The following is a 21371-nucleotide window of genomic DNA, read 5'->3' on the forward strand; positions in this document are numbered from 1 at the left end:
ATTTGAGGTGTTGACTTGGCCTCCAAATTCGAGCACGTGTTGGATCGAGGGAGGCTCCACCTCGCAATTTACAGGACTTAAAGGATCTGTGGCGAAACATCTTGGTGCAGATACCACAGCACACCTTTAGGGGTTTAGTTGAGTCCATGCCTCAGTGGGTCAGGGCTGGGCAACAAAAGGGTGACCAATACAGGCAGGTGTTAGTAAATCCCAAGTTAAATGTCATTTGTGGAATCCCTGATTGTTACTTATCCTTACTTGACACGCCGACAACCTTTTAATTATGTTCAGCATCTTAATTTTAAAATGCTAGCATGTTAAGAGGAATGAGGTTTATGGGAGTGTTATTAGTTTTGGAGGTATTTGATCATAAACCAAAATGATGGACGTAACAAACTAACACATGTCTAGGCTACATGGTAATCCTTGTGATAGTAAAACATTTTTTGTCAAAGCTATAAACATCACACCATCTGTGGGACCACCAAAGATTTCTCTGTTGGAAATCCTGACCATCTGCATGAATTTCCATCCATCTGGAAGTAGAGCAATTATTTCAAATGAAAAGGACCACTTTCAAAGTATAAACATCCTTTTTGACAATAATTCCTCATAACATTATATAAATACTATCAATAACTGGTACACACTCCCAAACAAACCCACAACAAGACAAAAAAAAATAATCACCTAGCTCCATGAGCTGTAATTACTCTCAAGTGGAAGATGTGCTGCTGTGCCCTGGGGCTGAAGTGTTCCCATAATAAGCCTTCATCAAGAGCCAACTGAAGAACAATGTCCCACATATCAACCAGCAGTCATCTCAGGGAGATAAGAAAAAAAAAGAGAGGTGATTCTTTTAAGCAACTGTTTATTCAGGTTTTTTGCTAAGAATTGTCAAAAAAACCCAAACCCAACACATATACACAGGCTTTTGTACCATTGGGATACATTTCAAGATCATTGGAACTACAAATGTAGTGTGCCATCATCCTGTTTCAACATGAATCTAAGTGCAGGTGATGACACACTAAAATATTCTGACAGAAGCAACCGCAATCCACAACTTGACGTGCTTAACAAGCTACAGCCTGCTTGGTGCACTTCTCCCCCTCCTGCAGTAAATTCCATTCCCATTCTCTCAGTGCACTGGGGGATATTAACTTAAAGAAACGGCACATGTAATCCTGGCTGTTCCCAGTAGTTCTTGAAATATGTAACCAAGGGTGACGAGTGGGAGTCCTGACCACCTAGCCTTCTGACCTGCGATCTCACAGCCTTAAGTACGCCACCTAGAAATGACAAGCACAAGTTTAGTAAAGAGTGAAAATCTATGAAGAAACTCACAACATGGAAAAATAAATGGAACTTCAGCATTTGGTCAAATTCCAGTTTGCAATGGGCAATTGTACATTTTTCTTTTTCTGTTGTTGGCCAAACCACAGATGTACTCAATCTCTACAGTCCACTGATCAGCTCAGGAACACATTATCTGCAATTACTGTCTTCAAACAGCAAAAAACCAAAAAAAAAACCCACAGGTGGTAGAGATTTAATCAACTTCAAAAACACACATTCAGATAAACAAAGCCCAGAAAACAAATCAGCTCGCCCCATCCTCCCTCTCTCCCTCCATCTGCTATTCCTGGGTGTGTGCCTGCTGCAGACAATGGTTGTGCTCCACTGAGGGCTCTATATTGGGATGATAGATGAGGGCATTTGCCTCACTCAAGGCCCTGTCTTCTCCGTCCCTGTGCCAATGTCTGCTCACTGCTCAAGCGCATCAGTGGTAATTCATACAAATGATAAGAAATGGCAATGAGAGGTGAGCTGCTGCTGCTGCTGCTAAGTCCAAGAAAAAGGAGACGAAGCAGAGACAGACTTGTGATTGGAGGGGCGCCATCCCTCAGTGTGAGAAGCTGATTAAAACAACACTGGTTTTCAGAACGTTTAAAGAAAAAGCTGTCGTACCTTCAGGAAAAATCTGAGGGTGAAAATTTCTATTCAAGAGATAAAACACTATTTGCAGGTTTCTTCCCTTCTGCGACATTAAATTAAATGCTTAAATGTTTCCCCTGCTTGGACAAAACACGTACATTAACTTTTATTAATCTGTGAGATCCCTCATTTACTATTTGAGAAAATAACACATCTTTCAGAAAGACTCCACATATAATAGGAACCCTGAAATATGCAACCCACATGAAGAAAACAAACCTACCACATGCGTCAAATTCAGTCTGAGGGACTCAGTGATTGCTCACATATAGATAACAAAGGTAAGCTGCCAGCATTAACAATTTTCTGGCCCACAGCTTGTTGTTATTCATCTTTGGCATCAACTATGAAATTAAGTGGGTTGAAAACCTGGTAACCAAGTCGAGGTAAACAGATTTGACTTTTTCTCCCCCCTTTTAAAGTCACTTGTCTATATTGTTAGAATTTAATTAGAACCTTTCATTACAATTTACATTTTTATTATTAGAATTATTGGAATTTAAAAAACAAAAAGCTTCTCAGATCAATGAAAGTCTTTTGGATGCTGACAGCAGATCTGCCTCATTAATATACTTAAGGGTGTCTTTGATCTATCAGAATTCAGAGTTTATACATCATCGCGCAGCAAATCCTTCAGAGTAATACACCTAGCTGTGGTGAGAGACCACCTTTTCTAGTTTTAGTTTTCATCTCTACACGACAGCTCTTTAGTTCAGTGGCTTTTACAGTTAAAGTGTGGGTATTAAAGGTAGTCAGACAATAACAGGAGCCTGGTTTAAGGAAGTCACTCGCGTAAACACGCTCTTTGATTCTTGGTGCCAGAGCTCTACTATCATAACACTCCAAACTTGGCCAGCAGCACTGGGGACATGTCTTTGCCTGTGAAGAACTGAAAGAGGTCTAGAAGAGTCGAAGGTGATGAAAGAAACACAGCAAGTTAAAACTGATAAATAAATAACTTTGACAAAATGAGCAAATCTGCTGATCTCTGTAATAATGCACTGTTACTGCCGACGTCTAGTGTGCCTCCATGACATGACATGTTTTTCTTTATCGCTTTACATTATAGCTGCTATCTAGTTATTACTAGCTCGAATACAGGATGCTCTTAACCTGTCATAGAAAATGCCATTCATGAGTTACTAGAGAACTAAGGGATTTCATAAAAAAAGAAAAAAGAAAAACTGGGGGGGCATGTGAGGAGGTATAAGACAATGCCGATTGTCTTAAGGGGCCGATGGCGCGATATGGCAGCCTTGCTTCTGTCAGTCTGCCCCAAGGCAGCTGTGGCTACAACCGTACCATAGTGGCAATGTAAAGCGCTTTGGGTGCCTTGAAAAGCGCTATATAAATCCAATTCATTATTATTAGAGTCTCATCTATTAGGTCTCCAATAAAGTTTGGAGGTAACCAACATATAATCAACTTTATTCATATCTTCATGTTTAGAACAGAGTCCAGTGATGTAAACATTTAACTGAGAACAGGATCACACCCCCGTGTGTTAATTCCCTGTTCAATGAATCACTACGCGTGCATCTCGGATGAAGTCATTTCTTTCAAAGTGCAGCTGTGTTCCTGATGTAACGGCATGTGGACTGCAGAAACACTGCACGATCGATGGATCTTCCCGCTTCTCCATTGTTCAACACTGGATCACTTTTCTGTCTGAGCTACATGCCATCTCAGTGTGTGTGAGAGGGAGATTAATGAAGCACAGGGGGAGGAGGGAGGCGTTGTCTGTTTGCAGGCTCAGGAGTGACACTCCGAGCTCGATCTACTTTACACCCCATTACGTTGGCAGGCCCAGGGACGCAAGGCGGGGAACCCAGCAGTCCACACATTCTACATGTAGCATAATAATGGGCACTTGTTTTAATCCGATTGAACGTTGTCTTTTCAGTCTGTAAAGAACGTTTCTTTTTTCATGGCAGAGATTTTGGCATCATCACAGAAAAAAAAAACAAAGGTGTAATTAATGACAATGGCAGCTCATTCCATTTGGTGAGCCGTTCCCGGGCCCTGTAAAAAGCTTTTTCACAGCGAACATTTTCACTTGTCATATCACAAGAAGTGCTGTCACTAATCACATTAACAATGGCTCAGTTCTATTCAAGTGTCCCAGTCAGCCTTGACAGGGTGACAGTGAGCCAACATGCACAATACCAGAACTTTGAAAGTGAGCTCAGTAAATGGAAGCCAGTGTAGGTAAAAGTTAGTAAACTGCTGAGAAGTTAAATGTAGGCACGACACATGAAAGAATGACTAACTTTAATGAAGTTTCAATTAAGCATTGTGATAAGTCATTCCAAAGATCCAGCATGTGTAGTCCCACAGTATATTCATTAGTTACCTGTACTTGTACAACTATGACTTGCTGAAAAGGTCTTTTATTAGCTCCTAAGCTCTGCATGAGTGAATACATTGAGTTTTAAGAGCCATTATTATTTCCTATAGTCACACAAATGTAAGTACATGCTATGAGTCAGTAACTTGTAAAACCAACTTTAGCACTATTAACTTGCAGTGATGGTTTTCTGTATGACTTTATCAGTCTTGGTTTTATCAATCATTGGGGAGTAATTTTGGTCCATTCTTCTTTACAACATCACTTTAGTCCATCACAGCATTTCAGTCAGGTTAAGGTCTGGACTTTGACTTGGTGACTGCGACCCCTTCATTCTTTTCTTTTTCAGAAGTTCTGTTGTAGATTTGCTGCTGCATGACCTAATTACAGCCAAGCTTTAGCTGTCAGGACAGATGACCTAATGTGGAATACTTTGGTATAGAGTTCATGATTAACTAAATGAGTGCTTCACTGAGTGCAGATCACGTTGCTGCACAACAAGCTCAAAAAACATCACCCCTCCACCACTGTGCTTAACAGCTTAACAGGAAGTTCTTGTGCTGCTATGCTGGTGTTCAGTTTAAGGTAATTATGCTCCATGTCATCTGTCCATTAGACACTATTCCAGAAGTCTTGCAACTTTCTAAATCTCACCCATGTTACCATATTCTTTTTATAGACAAGGGACTTACTCCTTGAAACTCTTGCAAACATGCCATACTTCTTCAGTTGTTTTCTAATTGTTCTGTCATGAACTTTAATATTTAACATGCTAACTGTGGCCTGTAGAATCTGAGATGTAAATCTTTGGGTTTGTTGCAATTTCTCTGAGCATTTGACAACCTGACTTGGGGGTGAATTTGATGGGAAGTCCACTCCTTTGGAAATACTGGCATTCTGTTAACACACTTAACACAATGCACCCATCTTCCTAGGACATGCATGCTTCAGACCAGTAAACTGCCAAAACTTCTGCCTTTATAGGCTTACTTATTCTCTTACTTTCTATATAAAGAGTAGACGGAGCGAAAGTAGACTTAGTTTTCACAGAGCTACCTAAAGGCTTGTGAAATATCCATTTTTCAAATGATGCATTTGAAAAATTCCAGCTGCACTGGAAACAACATTACAGACACTACATATTACATGGTATTGTAATATATTACCTGAAAAGTAGCCATTACATATACTGACCAAGATCATGAACACAACACAAAATTCACTTTAATTTACTTTAAATATAGTCAAAATGTACTTTTGTCTGTCATAGCAGGTAGGTCCACATATGCAATACCATATCTGGCTGGAATTGAACCAGTGACCCTCCATTTGCCAAGTGTATGTTACTATAACTATAACTATAACAGTAATACTTTTACTCACTCAACAGTCTAAGCAGCAGAAATAGTTCTTCAGCTCATTGGTGGATGCCACACTACATGCTTTGATACTCTGTTGTGTTTTCAAACAGCGAGTCTCACATACTCTTCTCAGACAGTCTCCGGTAATTCTAGATAACCCTATGATCACATTACCTTCCCGTACTCTGCCGCCTACAGCACAAGAGGCTCCTACTATCCGGAAATGTTTGACTGTGTCAATTTATCACACTCTCTTTACTGTTACAACCGCTTCTACCACCAGACAGATCCTGTGTCTCTTGTCTGGGTCGCTCTCTCTGTAACCTTCTCCATTTCAACAGGGCCCAATTTCCCTCCGCTCCACCCACCACTGTCATGTTGTTAGCAGAGAAAACAAAAATACTGCTCATTATTGTACCACAATGTGTGTGTGTGTGTGTGTGTGGGGGGGGGGGGGGGGGAAGTGAGAGATAGATCTGACCTTTTATTTGTGTCTCACCCTTAAGCATTGTGGTGAGACGGCAATTCCATAGTGAGGAATGTTTAAGCTTTAAAGACCACTACCCTCATAAGAAGGAAGAAGGAAAAGTGGCTTCATCTAAGTTTAACATTATGTTAGTGTTGATGTAAACTAGTGGACTTCAGTTTTTATGCGTGAGGAATGAAAGCAGACGAGTCAAAAATAATACAGCAGAGTCTTAAGATTTCCCTCCCAGCGCATTTCATTAGGGAGCCAGGGACAAACAGCAGCCATCAAAGAGAACAAAAGAGTGGGCTTCCTTATGCCTTAAGGGGATATCCTGATTATGGCATATGCCATAAAAGACTAGCACAAAATTGAAGAGCAGAGCTTTTGGAATCACTATAAAGTTTGGTAGCTAGTAGCAATGATGTGAGGAGAAGTGGACAGGTAGCAGTTTAAACTAATCTTCATTTGAGGAAAGCAACTAGAGAACACATCAGTAGTAGCAAAGGAGGCTGGTAACTGACATAACAGAGTGTGGGGTACCTACAAACCCAGCATCTGGGTTCCAGTAGTGCCCAAGTATCAGCCACAAAGGGATAAGTGCTGAGCAGATTGTTTTATATGTGGATGATGGGAATTTAATGTGGTTTACATGGACAGGGCCAGAGAGCAATCTGGGCCTTTGCCATGGCATTTCCATTTCCTGAGCTAGGGGAAGAAAAAAAAAGTGTAAACATCCACTTGTAAATTCCCAAGTCTATTAGCTTATCTTAAAGTAGCGCTGAAATACCACAACCTATCACGTAGGCAATAAGCAGAGATTTGAGTGTGTGAAATTACAAGTTCCTAATTATATCTTCATCAGTGCTTTAACTCATGTTCTTCAGTTCTCCACTGGTTCTCCAAGTCACAAATCAGTTAGTCATTGATGACTTTGATGATTATTTCTTTAAACCTTACCTTATCTGGGTCTCATCTTAATTATCAGGCTGTGTTAGAAATAAATGGAATTAAAAATGAATGAATATAAAGACGTTCACTTTCTTAGGTACACCTGTTCAACTGCTAATGAAAATATTTATTCAGCCAATCAAAGCATTCTGGCATTGAGGCACATATGCTTATAGTCTCAGTAATCTGCTCAAGCTCAAACCAAGCATCAGAATGAGATTTAGAATGTAGATTTTGAGGCTCAAATCTAGCCTTTGTAATTTTTAGCAGACTTGTTTAAGAGGTAGGAGTCCCTTCCCAAACTTTCTGAGAAGTAAGTGGAGGATAATGGCACTAATTACCCCATCACTGTTTAAAGCCTCACAGAGAATAGACTTGTCAGCAAAGTTAACGCCTCCCGTTTTCTAGTCGCATGGCTTTCCTTGGCAACTCGGGCTAAATATACACATTTTGCACAATTACAGGTGTATAGGAGCTGAAATAAGGCTGACAAAAGAAAAGTCTTACATTTGACCCACATAATCCCTAAAGCGAGGCTGTTAACTGAAAGCTCTGAATCATGAAATTAATTAAGGCGGGATAAAAACACTGTCAAGCACTACTGAATAATGGAGAAACAAGGCGCTGTATGGAAAAAGGGGGAGCAGTAAGCAAGCGCTGTCAACTAAAACAAAGCCTGTGGTGCTGCTAATACAGCTTTTTACAAAAGGTAGAAAGCTAAAGGTACATGAAGTTCCCTCTCTCTTTGCTTATGTAATAAAGATAAGCAACCAATGAATATGGCTTTACAATACATGGTAAACGTCTCACCTCATAGGACCTCATGCAACGCATCGACGCGGGAAGTGTTGAGTTGCTGTCATCCATCACTTGCAGCAGCTCCTCACACACCTTTAGTGGCAGCACCACAGGATGTCCTATGACACTGGCCTCCCAACTAGTTACAGTGCTGAAAACACAGAGAGAAGCAATGATTTATTGTGACGGCCTTAGCATTTTACGACCAAAATGAAGTCCAGAAAAGCTACCGTAAATCTCAAGTTGAAGTGGTCGTCCTGCCATTTTAATTGACTAGTTTTAAACTGTAAACTGATAACCGCATATACAAACACATGGATTTATAACCTGTGTGAGCGCGTGTCGCTATACGTGTCTTGTGAGCCTGATGAAGTGTGCGTTCAAGACAAGGACAAAAAGAAAGGGGAAGGGCTGAAGAGAGAAGAGGAAGAGTGATTGAGAGAACCAAGATTGATGGTCTGTCAGCGTGAGGTGCTGATCCAGTTTGTTTGGGTGACATTTAGCCGTCTGTGCAGTTTCTGAAAGGGTAAAGTCTCCTCAAAGTTTTGGCAGTTGTACTTAAGATGAAAGACAGTCAAAAAGAAAAAAACAAAACACTACTGTGCTTTGGGGGTTTGAGAAAGGCAACAGTGGCTGTACTGAACCCCAACCAGCCGACATCATAACGCTTTGTAGGAGTTGATTAGACATTATGAACAAGTTGTGCATGTGTGTTTTTCATTAGACTCACTTTCCACATCTATTAGACCTCCTGTTTCTCTATTGTACCGGGACAGTGATGGTGCCTGCGACTTTCACTCAATTTATAATCAAATAACTGCCATTAGTGACAAGCCTAATCCACTTAGGCACTGGCTCACTGATTCTCTAGCCAATTATTGGCAGTTTTAACAACGCGTACTGCAACCACTGGCTGCACTCAACTGTAACCAGCCGTATCCTGAATAAGAGGGCCGTCATCCTGTGACTTCAGCTCCCCAGGCATAACATTTAATTTAAAAATGTCAGAGATGAGTGATGAAGGGTGAATGGTAAATTATGTGGGGAGGATGGAAGTGTGAGTCACACCGGCATTTAGCTTCGCTAAACTTCAAAAATTAAAATGTCAGAAATGGGTAAAATTCTAAAAAGCAGCCCACCAACGTGAAGCTTATTCTCTAAGAAGACGTGGAGTTCACGGCAGGTTTAAACACAGAACAGTTGAAAAAGAAAAAAAGAAAATTAAAGACAGACCCAAACTGGCTGGGCTGATGTTGCCCAATAGGTGACTGCAGTGAAAAATAAAGCATGTTTAAAACTGTTCAGATACAGTTTCACTATGTTAAATAGTAGTTTCGCAACCAGAGAGTTGTGACATGTTTACTTTAAGAACAAAATATCTTGTTTAGCCTATTTCTTGGCAAGTTTGCCACAACAAAAGATCCTTTTTTAAATAATCTTTATTTGTGATAACTTTATTATGGGTCCCTGTAATATTTGGCATCTGCTGAAGCCATGTAACATAAACAACATGTCAATAAAAAAGGAGTACGTGTGTGACACAATGAAACGACTGGTGAAGCCTTGTCACCTTATTTTTTGTAATTAATATGGTGTACAAGCCACTTAATAAGCATAAAAATGAGAAACTGATGGATCAGCAGTAACTGTCGAGGTTTCTTCCTGTTAAAAGGGAGTTTTTCCTTACTACTGTCACCAAAGTGCTTGCTCATAGAGGGTCATATGATTGTTGGGCTTTTTTCTCTGTATGTATTATTGTAGGGTCTACCTTACAATATAAAGCGACTTGAGGCGACTGTTGTTGTGATTTGGCGCTATATAAATAAAACTGAATTGAATTGAAAATCGCCATGTCCTCAAATGGCCACTTGAGGCATCTGCCAAAAGTGAGTAAAAACTGTGAGTAATAACTATTTCCCCATCTGTGACAACTCTAAGCGAGGTAAACTGTCATAAAAAGTTTCAATTGTGTTATATCCTAAATGCACAGAGTTTAGTGACATTCAGTGAAAAATGGCGTCCAATTTGCCGAGCTCACCACGCTAACATAGCTAAGCAGTATGATGGTCCCTGCCTGAATCTGTAAAAACATATGTGACTTACAACTCCACATTTTTGGGTGTCTCAGAATGTAGGAATTCAACTCTTAGCTGATGTACCTACTGGTCTAGGAACCAGGATGAAGCCTCTTTAGCTCACAACTCTTTCTCTCGGATATGGACTTCCTGTCGGCATGTGCATGCTTACTGATATCGCTGAAGAAACTTGCTTTCTTGTTTACTCCCCTCTTCTACTCTTTTCTCAGGATATGGTTACGTTTTGCTTCAAAGAAACAAAGACAGCAGCAGTCAAAATGGAGGCTTCAAAATGGAAGTCTATAAACCACTGAGTGATGTCACAGTGGCAGTGTTGATCTTTTATTTACAGTCTACGATTACTACCTATAATTAGGTCTTAAAGTTAAGCGCCATTTTAAGACTGTGAGTGAGTAAATATAAATTGTGCTGACAAAGCATGAGCTCTCCAACATGACTGTAATGTTATGAAAGGGTGTATTTTTAACTGAAACCGTGATCTTTTCTTAAAACAAAACAATCAGGACGTTGTCTAGACTTAACCACACCACTCTTGTTGTGAAAGGTTAGCTGTGTTTGTGCCTCAGCCTCCAACAGTTGCTTTGTTTTGTTTTTTTTTAAATAAAGTGAATCACTAATATTTCTATTGAGGAGTGCTTACATGGGCTGTTTGAGAGAGTGTTATTTATTTGTAGGAGTTATTGGGTAAACTCGAGGTGGACAAAGTACAGCACAATAAAGAAAGGAGCAGATTGTTTTGAAAGTATGTCCTAGTCTCTCACTTCCCCTGAAGATGCCTTCATAGCTTGTGTAAAAGGAATCGACTCTGTACCCATGCATCACTCAGCTTAACAGTACATTACAGTATTCCTCTTAACTCTTACTACAATGGCTGAGAAGACCAGCCTTATTTCTCCTTTGGGTTAGTGTTGTCTCTAATTATCGTTTCTCCATCATAACTTGTCAAAACGGTTGAAACAACAAAACCTGTTCTGTTCTGCTTTCACTCTTCCCCGGCAGCGGGAATGAAAAAGGGATGAAAGAGGAGGGTGGGGGGAAAAAAACTGCTGAGCTCTGATTCTGTTGAAAATAATGAGGGTGGAAGGCTCTTCCAGTGGGGTGCTGCTGTACTGAGCATGGAGAACCACATGCAGCACATCCACCTACACTTCTCTAATGCATCACAGCAAGGCACACAGAGCCTCAATACAGTCAAAACAACATAATAACCCCTTATGCGTGCAACAAACATGCTGCTGACAACTTTGAGGCAGCTTTGATGGGAAGCTCATTCGCAGGATAACAGACAATTATATCCGAGCAGGGACCCTTAGAGCAACGTGTTCTATTAACACCTAAAGTCTGTTCACCAACAAAGTAGGCTTTCATCCCTCACGGTGAGCCAAGAGAGATGGTGATTGAGAAGGTGCGCAAGAGAGATGAAAGGATAAGATTAGGAGGAGGAAAACAAAGATTGAAGGGGAAGGGGGGGGGATATGTTAAGTGTCCTCTCTTACTCTCTCTGCTGGATGCCCGTGTCAGAGCAGGCTATGTAGAGGAGTTTCAGGGCTCTCGTAGCTCTGGGTGATGGACTGTGAAGAGCAGGGGAGCCGTTGGAGCTCTCAGTCCCGACACACGTCTCCGGGACTGATGCTATGATGGAGTCGCTGTTCAAGAGCCAGAGCTGCAGGAGGAGCAGACAGGTCACTTAACACTTGAGACATATGTGGGTGAGGAGTCACACATCACAAAGCAGAGAGATGATATACATTCATTAGTTTGATTTTCAGAAATAAAATGGTCTATTCTGGTATAGCTGATTTAACATGAAAGATGAAAATATTTCTTTATTCTGTAGGATAACACAGGTTTAAGTTCTATTCTCTAAGTTCAGTGTAAATCAAGGGTTACTACTGCAACATGATTCCTCATACTGATGTGTAATAATGGGAGAACAGAGGTGGAAACGTTGATTTTTGCAATAATTTTTTTTCTCATTTGGAATATGCTCCTTTTCAGCCCAGTTTCACACAAGATTAATTATACTGTTACTGCCATCCCGAGTTTTACTGATGAGTTTTAATGTGCTGCTGTTTAATATCTGCCAAGAACACAACCAGAACACTGGAATAGTTTTTGGACATTTTTACTGTGAAAATGTTTCAACTCAAACATCAGGTAAAACTGAGAAAACAAAAACAAAAACACAATTTTATGAATAAACTTGTTCACATGTCAGATACACATTTTCCACTGACATGATGCCTGATCTGGAACCAGCTGCACTCATTTCCACCAAACAAGACTTGGTGTCATAGAACTATTAGAAGCTATGACAAGAAATTTACAAGCATAAGGAGTCTGTCCGCCACGATTTTCTTACAATGGATTAGGAACAAAATGATAGCATAACAGATATTATTCCAAAAACTAGAAGAATATCACAAAGACAGAACAGTGCATTGTTGGAGAAGAGCAAAATGCATCCTTGGGCAAGACAATAAACTGATTATAGCACCTTACTACTCAACTTGAGTATTCTGTGTTTTCTACTATAATCCTCATTCACAAAAAAAATAAATAAATAAATAACCCCAAAAACCTTATTTAACCAAGCATTTTTATCTAAAATTTACTCACTCACTCTGTTGGACGCACTGGGGGAATGCGACACACAACACAATCACAGTCAATCTTTTTCCGTTTCTTTTATCATTTATTTTTCTGATTATGCTGGGTGGTTCTTACCAACAGGAAGGCTTTTCCATCGGGAGTCTGGACAGAGAAGTGGTAGGTGCTCAATGAGTTTGACAGCTCCAGCAACCTAACAGCTACCGTCCTCTCCACAAACAGAGATCTGTCCAAGAGAGACACGATGTTCATTCACTTTACATATTCTGTCCTGAAAAGGCATTCGATCGTGGTTGAGCACTCGCAGTAAAACAGATTGGAGCAAACACTCATCTTAGGAGAAGATGATCCTGCCTGATCAAAGTTTACAAAAACAAACAAAAAAACAAAAATAAAATATGTCTGGTAAAAGTTGGTTTTTATGAGGCGGTTAATCAAATCATGAGGCCGTAGACGAGAAATGCTTATGTGCAGGTTTTTTGAATTACTCAGACTGGTGCAGTGGGAGATGTGGTTATTAAAGTGTTTAATTCAGACCTAGACTGCAATCATTTTTGAAGAAGCCTGAACACAGTGCTGATATGCCTCATTCACCCCCAAGATCCAGTAAAATCCAATCAGCGGTGTGTCAGATACTTGAGAAAAACATACAAATGGACCTGAACTGATTTATAGTCATCGTACTGATTTTATTGTGAAGGGCTAAAAATATCCAACAGCAGTCATAATGATGAAACTATAGAGAAAGTAAAGCCTGACTAGAACTTGTGTGACTCGACCCCCCCCACCAAATAACCTGAAATGGGAAAAAAAGGATTATTTTCTATAAAATAGTGTAATTTAAAAGCAACAGATGCCTTCTTGTCATCTGTGGAATATGAGGTTCCATTTGTGCCAAGAATTCACATCCACACTGCACTGCAGATGACAAACATTTTTCATGCTTTAAACACTAGTTCAGTTTTATACAGCATGGGACAATAACAAAGACAGTGCCTTCAGGATGGCAATTGCAATAACGGAGCCAAACAATGCACCGACACAAGATTCACAACAACGTGGCTAAAATGAAAGGAAGCTCAGAAGTAAAGTTGCACTGGCATCAACAAATGTTCTGTCACGTGTTCAGTCGACAAAGACAATGTGCATGCGAACAGAATCTTTGGCACCGACAGTCCCTCGTATGGATTTGAAAGGAAAAAAACAAAAACCTGCCTGTTCAGTGAAGCTTCTGGCTTTCTGTCTCCCACAGCAGGCTCCACCACCACCTGTGTGACGTACAGCTTCAGCGTTTCTGGAAGACACCACAGGGGAGAGGGCTCGCACATGCTTGTTGAAATGCTGTTTATTTATAAAAACCTGCAACAATCGTCCCCTACCTGGTGCGACGGCCTCTCCGAGCACCGACAAACAGCTCGCACAGGAGATGAGGGCCAGTCTGCGGCAAGGTTTCTGTGCACACCATAGATAGAGACATCCAGAAACGGATCACCACAAAGCAGCCACCTATAACTCAGCAGTTTTAAAATTTAGTAGCTGATATAGCTAGGTTGGAAGACAGAAAAGGATATAACAGAGAGAGAGATTTACAGCAGCAAGATTGTTTTTCCTGCACTTTCTCTCTCAGCTTTAGTCATGCAGTTGTGCCTGTGTTGAGCGGGTTGTGTGGAGAATGACTAATGGACGAAGAGGGGGATCAATCTTCATCTGCACAATCTGATTTTGCTTGGTCTAAGAAGATAGTGTCTGGATGCATATATGAATGGATGGAAAATCTACTGAAATCTTTTTGTACTAATTGCATAAACAGGAGCCATTTCTGTTGCACGTCCCTCACCTTTGGATCTTGGCTGTCATCTGTGCCAACAGGACTCACTTCCTCAGTCAGAGTCTGCTCACAGCTGCCATCTCGGGCTAACAGCACAAAGGAATCGCCCATTAAACAATCTTCTGCTCGGGGTAACAGTTTCTTGTTAGCAAACGGGTCTGGGTGACAACACCAGTCATCCACGATGGCGTTCCAGTTACCATTAGGGAGAGGAAGAACTCGCTTAAACACTCTGAAAAAGAGGAAAAATAATAAGGAAAAAAGCAATTACAGTGTTTATTGTTCAGCGATATTTAAACACGGTGCTAATTGGTTCTTGTCGCAGTGAGAGGTGTTATCTCTCAATAAGCACAGAGATCCCAGAGAGCTGGCGAAAAATCAAAATACAGAAGAGTATAATTAGCTAAAAAAAAAAAAAAATGATGATAGGTCATCCAACTACATTTTTTTTTTTTCCAGGAGTTTCTTAAATGTAGTCAATATCCTTCCCCAGAGCACAGGCACTTCCTGGTTGTAGCTGCTCAAGGAATATGACAAAGACCTGAAAGAGCTGACCCAGGTTCCAAAGTCTCCAGATCCCACAGGGTGGCAAGAGGACAAGCTTGAGCCATGGAAATGGCTCAAAAGGAGGAAATATTTGGCCTTTAGTTGTAAAAAACTGGAACTACACCGGTTACTAACCATCAAACACTGGCTTTGGACACTGGTTTGCCATATTTGGAAAAGGGTGGCATGCCAACTTAGCAGCTAAAGCATGCTAAACTGTAGGGGTTTAATGCACAGATAAATAATGGCTAATTAGTAACAGACAAAAAAACAACAACATAAAAACACAATTTCACAAACCAAATTTAAGCCCAAACTTCTTGAGACAGCAAGTTATAATATTAGTCACATAATTCCAGCACAATGGTCCAAAAGGCACAAAAATCACAAGCACAGCAGAAAGATGCAGTTGAGTGACTCGAATTATGTGGCGTGTAGCCTCGCGGAGAGCAATGTGCTCCACCTGTCACACGCCCCCTGACTCCAGTAACCAGATGGCTTCATTTTGTAACTATAGAGTTTTCCAACTGGGGTAAATAAATGACAATGATTGTAAGCAACATTTACAGTAAATTGAGCGCACATTACAGCTCATTGGATGAGTGGTGTTTACCTCGCCCTTTTCCTTTTTCCACTGTCCACTAACTTGTAAATTGCTGTTGGGTGCTGGAGTGGCAGGACCCAGAACTTTTGTTTTTCTGTTTGTTTGTTTTTTTTAATAAATAAAAACACCTGGCAACTGCAACTGGAAAAAGACTGAAGCCAGCAGAGACGCTATGCACCCTAAACACCTAAAGCTACAAGATACTACTCTTTATTTTATTCCAGTCCTGTTTTATTACACAGAAGTCTTTTATGTGGCAAGTCCAGCCATTAATACCTGAGAGCAGACATATAAAATAGAACATTTTTTTTTACAAAGCACAATGAGCCATAATGCTGTGGAAATTATAACTTTCATTTTGCACTGAGTTCTTCCCCTGATGTTTTCAACCTTTGCCGACACCTTGTTGCAAAAAAAGAGAAAAAAGTATATATATATATATATATATATATATATATATATATATATATATTTTGCCAACTTTTAGTGAGTTACAGCTGAGAAACATAGCCTGAGGGTAAGGGTCTCCATAATGCAGCTATTGCAATTTTCAGCATGTCACATTGCTGACCAGAGAAAGCTACAAGGCAATAAGAACAATACCGCTGTCCAGTCGAACCACCTCAAGGTAAGAAACACAATTGTGTTTTTAATGGCTAGCACAGACCTTTACGTCACACAGACTCTATAACTCTAACCCAGTCAAGCTGTCAGCTGTGCTCTCCGCAGAGGCTCCCATCCATCAATTTTTCCCCCTCTCGCTGTCCGACTATCACTCCTACAGCTGGGTCACGCCATCAATAAAGAATCACTCCTCTTCCTACACAGGAGGGAGTAAATAAAAACCCATTTCCACCAGTGCCCTTCCTCGTCCCGTCTTCTCCTCACCTGTCCTCGAGCAGCCTTGTCATGCAGCCCTGGCAGTAGAAACAATAAGCCTTTTTTGCCCGGAGCGTCTTCATCATGCTGGCAGAAGAATCTGTGGGAAGTGGGTGGGGAACAAAAGGCAAAAAAAACAAACAAATGAGGCGGATTTGGTAAGAGGGTGGTAACCTTCTACGACTTGGCACATAAATCGATGAAACACTGGGTGGTGAAGGTGGCTGGATAGAGAGCGGGCGATCAATCTGAGTTTGATTGGACTGTCACTGATGGGGCTTGGCTGTAAATTTCTGTTACAATGGCAAAAACAAACAGAACGCCAAAAGATGGAAGTTTGGGGATATTATGCAACGGCTCTGGGGTTTGCTTTAGATGAGTCCGTTCAAACCACTTAAAGGGAGCTTTCCCAGGCTGATGATTAGCTGCCTGTGCGCTGCTAAGGATCCTGAGAGGAAAATTTACACCTTCACTCTCTCAGATGACCAAGTGACTCAGCCCAATTAAATCAGAATAGACAGCAAGGCTCTAAATAGCTACCAAAAGACTTTGTTCTTGTCTTGGCACGTAGGAGCGCAGCTACTCAGAGGGAGGTCTCCCTGGGCATTACCTTCATCCGTGCTTCGTTCCACGCTGATGCGCAGTCTGAAATGAAGCTCTTCTCCACACGATTCTCCCGCAGGTGTCGGAATGCAGGATCCCTGCTCAAAGGTGACTCCTGCTGGCAGAGTCAGGTACAGCACCCCTCTGGGAGTACGGATGTGGAGGGATGAATCTCCACTTGTTACGGCCACATCTGCAGGCGTCTGGGCCACATCTTTCCTGAAGAGCAGATGGTTTGTAAGTGTAAATAAACACAAACTGTTTGGACTCCTGTAGAGGTTTTAAGGTGAAGACCCTACAATAACAGACAGACAACACAATCAAACAACCTCCTTTGAGAAAGCACGTGGTGACAGTGGGAAGGAAAAACTCCTTTTTACCAAGAAACCTCTGAGAGAACCGGACTCAGGGAAAGGCGACCATCTGCTGTGACCAATCACATCTGTAGCCCATATTACCATAATTAGTTAGCAACTTTGAAAAATTCATTTTCCAAGTAAAAATGATAAATATTTGGGATTTGGGGCTGTTGATAATATAACAGGCTTTCTTCACTTATTCTGACGTTTTTAAAAGTCAAAGTTATCAAAACAATACTTTCATTAAGTCAGAGGTTACTATAATACATTTTCCTTGTACTTATGGTCACCGCATGATAACAAAATGAAAAAAAAAATAATTCTGGTGATCTTTCTTCAGGAGGGAGACCAAATCATCTTTTGGAGCACCATTTTTCTTTTTTTTTTTTTGAATGAAAGAAAAATGTCAAAGGCTGACTCCTTTTGTACTTTCTGTTCTTTTCACATAATGTGTACATAAAACAACCCATAAACTTCACACAATCCAGCATAAATTAATCTTTTTCCCTTGTTCAAAACATATGGACTCAGAATTAGCTTCATTCCTCACAGTGAGAAAGGAGCGAGCCTTTGTTGCACAACAGAAATCAGGTACGTTAAATGATGAGAACTATATATGAAGTGGCACAGTTAGGAGCTATTACTATGAACACTACTGCAGTAATAAACACTAATAAAAACAGTTCAAAGTCAAAAGCCTGAACATTTCCTGAGTCACATGGATATACAACCATTTTATGGACTTTTTTTCTTTAGAGGCAAACACTGGAGAGAGGGTAGCTCTGCTGTTACCGATCACAGGTCTGTACAGTGCTACATAATGTAGTTATATGTAAAACCACACAATAGAACAGCCTGTCAACCATTATTTGAATACTATGAAAGACCGCAAAGGACTAGGGCTCTTGTTGCTGCATTTCAAATCTCATTAGCCCCATCTAGTGGCTTTGTAGTATATACTCAGGTATATACCACCTCAAGGTAAGAAACACCACTTCTTAATACTCACCTCTTTTCACTGGCCATAGTATGACAGTTGGTTTTGATTTTTAATTATTTTATTGTAATTGTGTGTTTTTTAGTTTGCTTTTTCTGTGTTTTAAGCATATAATTTTATTGTTTGATTTATGAATAATAATAATAATATTCATAAAAAAAATCTGTGTGTATAACACTAGTGGTGGAATTTGACGCTATCGCTCATTAAATATAATATATTAAAACTTCAGTGTATTTGTGCTTTAAGTATTTCTATATTACACTGTCATCTATTTGTCCTGCACAGTAACTTTAAATGTTATACTTGTTACCCTGAATCGCTAATCTGAAAGCTTTAGTATATACATATGGCAGCACAGTGGTACACCAGGATCGAACCTCCTGGTTGGCTGGGGCATCTGTGTGCAGGTTGCATGTTATCTCACTCCCTATGTTGGCTCTATCAAGGCACTCTGGCTTTTTCCATTAGTCCAAAAACATGCTACTTAGGTTAACTGTCTGCTACACCCTGGACACTCCTGTCCAGGTGTACCCTGCCTCTCGTGCTAGGACTGCTCAGACGGACTCCAGTGTCTGCACAACTCTAGGCCGGACAAATAGCTAAGAGAATGGAATAAATGATAATGGATTATTATAGATAACACTACCCAACATTATATAGGCAATTAAACTCATTCAGCCCATCTAACTAAAACACAAAACATTAATGGGTGAAGGATTATGATTCAATAATACATAAAACTCTAAAAAAAAAAAAAAAAAGGCTATTATCCATTGTGAATGCTTCCACTTTAGTAATTTAACTACATTTTGATACTAAAATGTTTGCAGTTTTACTTAAATAAGATTATGAATTAGAGAACTATAGAAAACTGCAACAGAGTACCTTCTATAGAAGGTACTCTATTGCAATGTAACTGTAATGTAACACACGGATTTGTTACAGCACTTACAGTTTCACTGGTTATTCAAAGTGTTAGACTTCAAGCCACATTTCTAACCACGCATTCATAGGGTTTTAGTCTAGACAACAACAATAAAGTTAATTCATTTTCAAAATACTATCTTACACGGGTGAGTTACTTTAAGCACTTACTTTAAAAAGGCGTTTCACAGTACAATTTGCTACTTTCTACGATCGTTTCTTTTAAAGTTCTTGTTCTTTGTATTAATTTCAAATTCAAACATTAGTAAACGTTAGAGTATCTCGCTGAAACACTGAATTACATTTAGCCTGCCTGCTCTCGGTGCTATGGTAGGGCTGTAGCATCACCTAAGTTAGCTAATGTTAGCTAGGCTTGCTTGTACTTGCCCAAGAAACATGCATTTCTGACTACTTGGTACTTACGATGTCTGCTGCATACTTACCCCACAATAAGCAGTCCACTCTGAAGCCTTCTCCTCAGCTCCAAGAAGACTCCAACTCCATGTGTCTTGGCTGGCACCTCGTTTGCCATTCGCTTTGTTTAGGAGGAATCCAGAAGAGATGACACGCTTATCAAAACACGAGCGTGGCTGGGTGACGCTAATCAGAAACACAGAATCCAAAGCAGAGTAAACACAAAACCCTATCTGCCTGATGTACCAAACTGAATGTACAGGGTTCTATGTTTGTCCGCGGCGTGACGGCACCACGAGTACGTAAGACCAAGAGCAACAGAGTGACAAGGCAGGAACAACATCCTGTAACGATTTCAAAATAAAGGTTAAACGTTTTTAAAACACCACGCCCATAATGAACACATTTTTTCGTGTAGTCTTTGGTTTTAGGGTAAATTATGTTGTATGATTAGGAGATGATGTTTAAAGATTCTGTCTAATTCTTTTTATTTTTCGGCAGCCACAGTAGATCATCTGCCTCCATCTCATCCAAGCCCTCTCACTACATTCATGAACCTCCTCTGAGGTCTTCCCCCTTTCTTCCTGCCTAGACGTTCCATCTTCAGCAGCCTTTGTGCAGTATACTTACTATGTATGTTTCTGTTCTGCGTCCTGTTCTGTTTGTATATTTGCTTTTATTCTGCTGCTGTTACAACCAAATTTCCCCTTGTGGAACAATTAAAGGATTATTCTATTCTATTCTATTCTATTCTATTCTATTCTATTCTATTCTATTCTATTCACCCCAAACTGTACTCATTTCTAATCTTGTCCATCCTGGTCACTCTCCCAAGGAAAATCCTAGTATTTTCAGCTTTAGTGCCTCCAGCTCTGTCACAAATCACCTCTGACACTCACCTGAACCCACTCTACCTGCCTGTACTCTTCTTCACCAAACTTTGTATTTCATTTTATTGAAATGAAACTGTTATTATTTCTATTTTTATTTATTTTACATTTCTTATCTTTCTATTCACACAACACTGCCCAATTCATTTTATCAATATGAATGAATAAGCAAAATCTAAATTTGGAGACGTGGTATAGTGTGAATTATGAATATTTTCCCTCCCTTTTTAAACTTGCACTAGTGGAAATGTTTGTGTACAGTTATTAGAGGGAGAAAATGTGCTGTAAGGAGCTGTTTGGAAGTCAACGTAAATTGTGTGTACTCTACATACACAAATGCCATATACTCTGTTCAAATGATACAATACTAAGCTTTTAATTTGAAAACAAAGCTTGCATACTTCCTGGATTTTTCGCCGTGACGGCTGGTGACTCCACAGAGCCGAGAGGCGGAAGACGTCCATGCGGAAGACCAGTTGGACGCCCTGGTTGGACGTACAGCTAATCTGCAGTGCAGTCTGGGAACTGTCAGTCGTTTAGCTTTGTATCTGTGGCTCTGGGAGCTCACCGATGCGCTCGCCGCGGTTATATTCACACAGCGGGACAACCCTAAGAGAAAAAAAAGAATATGTAGAATATAATTACCTATTGTCTGCTTCCAAAGCCATCTTGTCAACGGGTCTGATTTGTTGTTCGC

General features: G+C 40.3%; 1 protein-coding gene across 1 annotated transcript; it reads right to left on the bottom strand.

The window, feature by feature from the left end:
* Positions 1-854: 854 nt before the first annotated feature.
* On the bottom strand, positions 855-21192 carry ube3d (ubiquitin protein ligase E3D). Its single transcript, XM_085176482.1, has 11 exons — positions 21076-21192; positions 19814-19970; positions 17095-17306; positions 16494-16584; positions 14465-14687; positions 14007-14079; positions 13843-13921; positions 12745-12853; positions 11514-11680; positions 7934-8072; positions 855-1292 (listed from the first exon to the last, which is right to left on the bottom strand). The coding sequence occupies exons 2-11, from the start codon at positions 19900-19902 to the stop codon at positions 1272-1274; spliced, it is 1203 nt and encodes a 400-aa protein (XP_085032608.1). The 5' UTR covers positions 19903-19970; positions 21076-21192; the 3' UTR covers positions 855-1271.
* Positions 21193-21371: the final 179 nt, after the last annotated feature.

This window comes from Neolamprologus multifasciatus, chromosome 11 (assembly GCF_963576455.1).
Source record: "Neolamprologus multifasciatus chromosome 11, fNeoMul1.2, whole genome shotgun sequence".
NCBI lineage: Eukaryota > Metazoa > Chordata > Actinopteri > Cichliformes > Cichlidae > Neolamprologus > Neolamprologus multifasciatus.

Excerpts from the sequence above, each read along its gene's own strand:
- ube3d (XM_085176482.1), bottom strand. The coding sequence starts at position 19,902 with ATGGCAAACGAGGTGCCAGCCAAGACACATGGAGTTGGAGTCTTCTTG. Across the intron at positions 17,307-19,813 it reads AGTGGACTGCTTATTGTGGG|GAAAGATGTGGCCCAGACGC; the intron begins GTAAGTATGCAG and ends TCTGCTCTTCAG. Across the intron at positions 14,688-16,493 it reads ACAAGGCTGCTCGAGGACAG|AGTGTTTAAGCGAGTTCTTC; the intron begins GTGAGGAGAAGA and ends CCTCTTTTTCAG.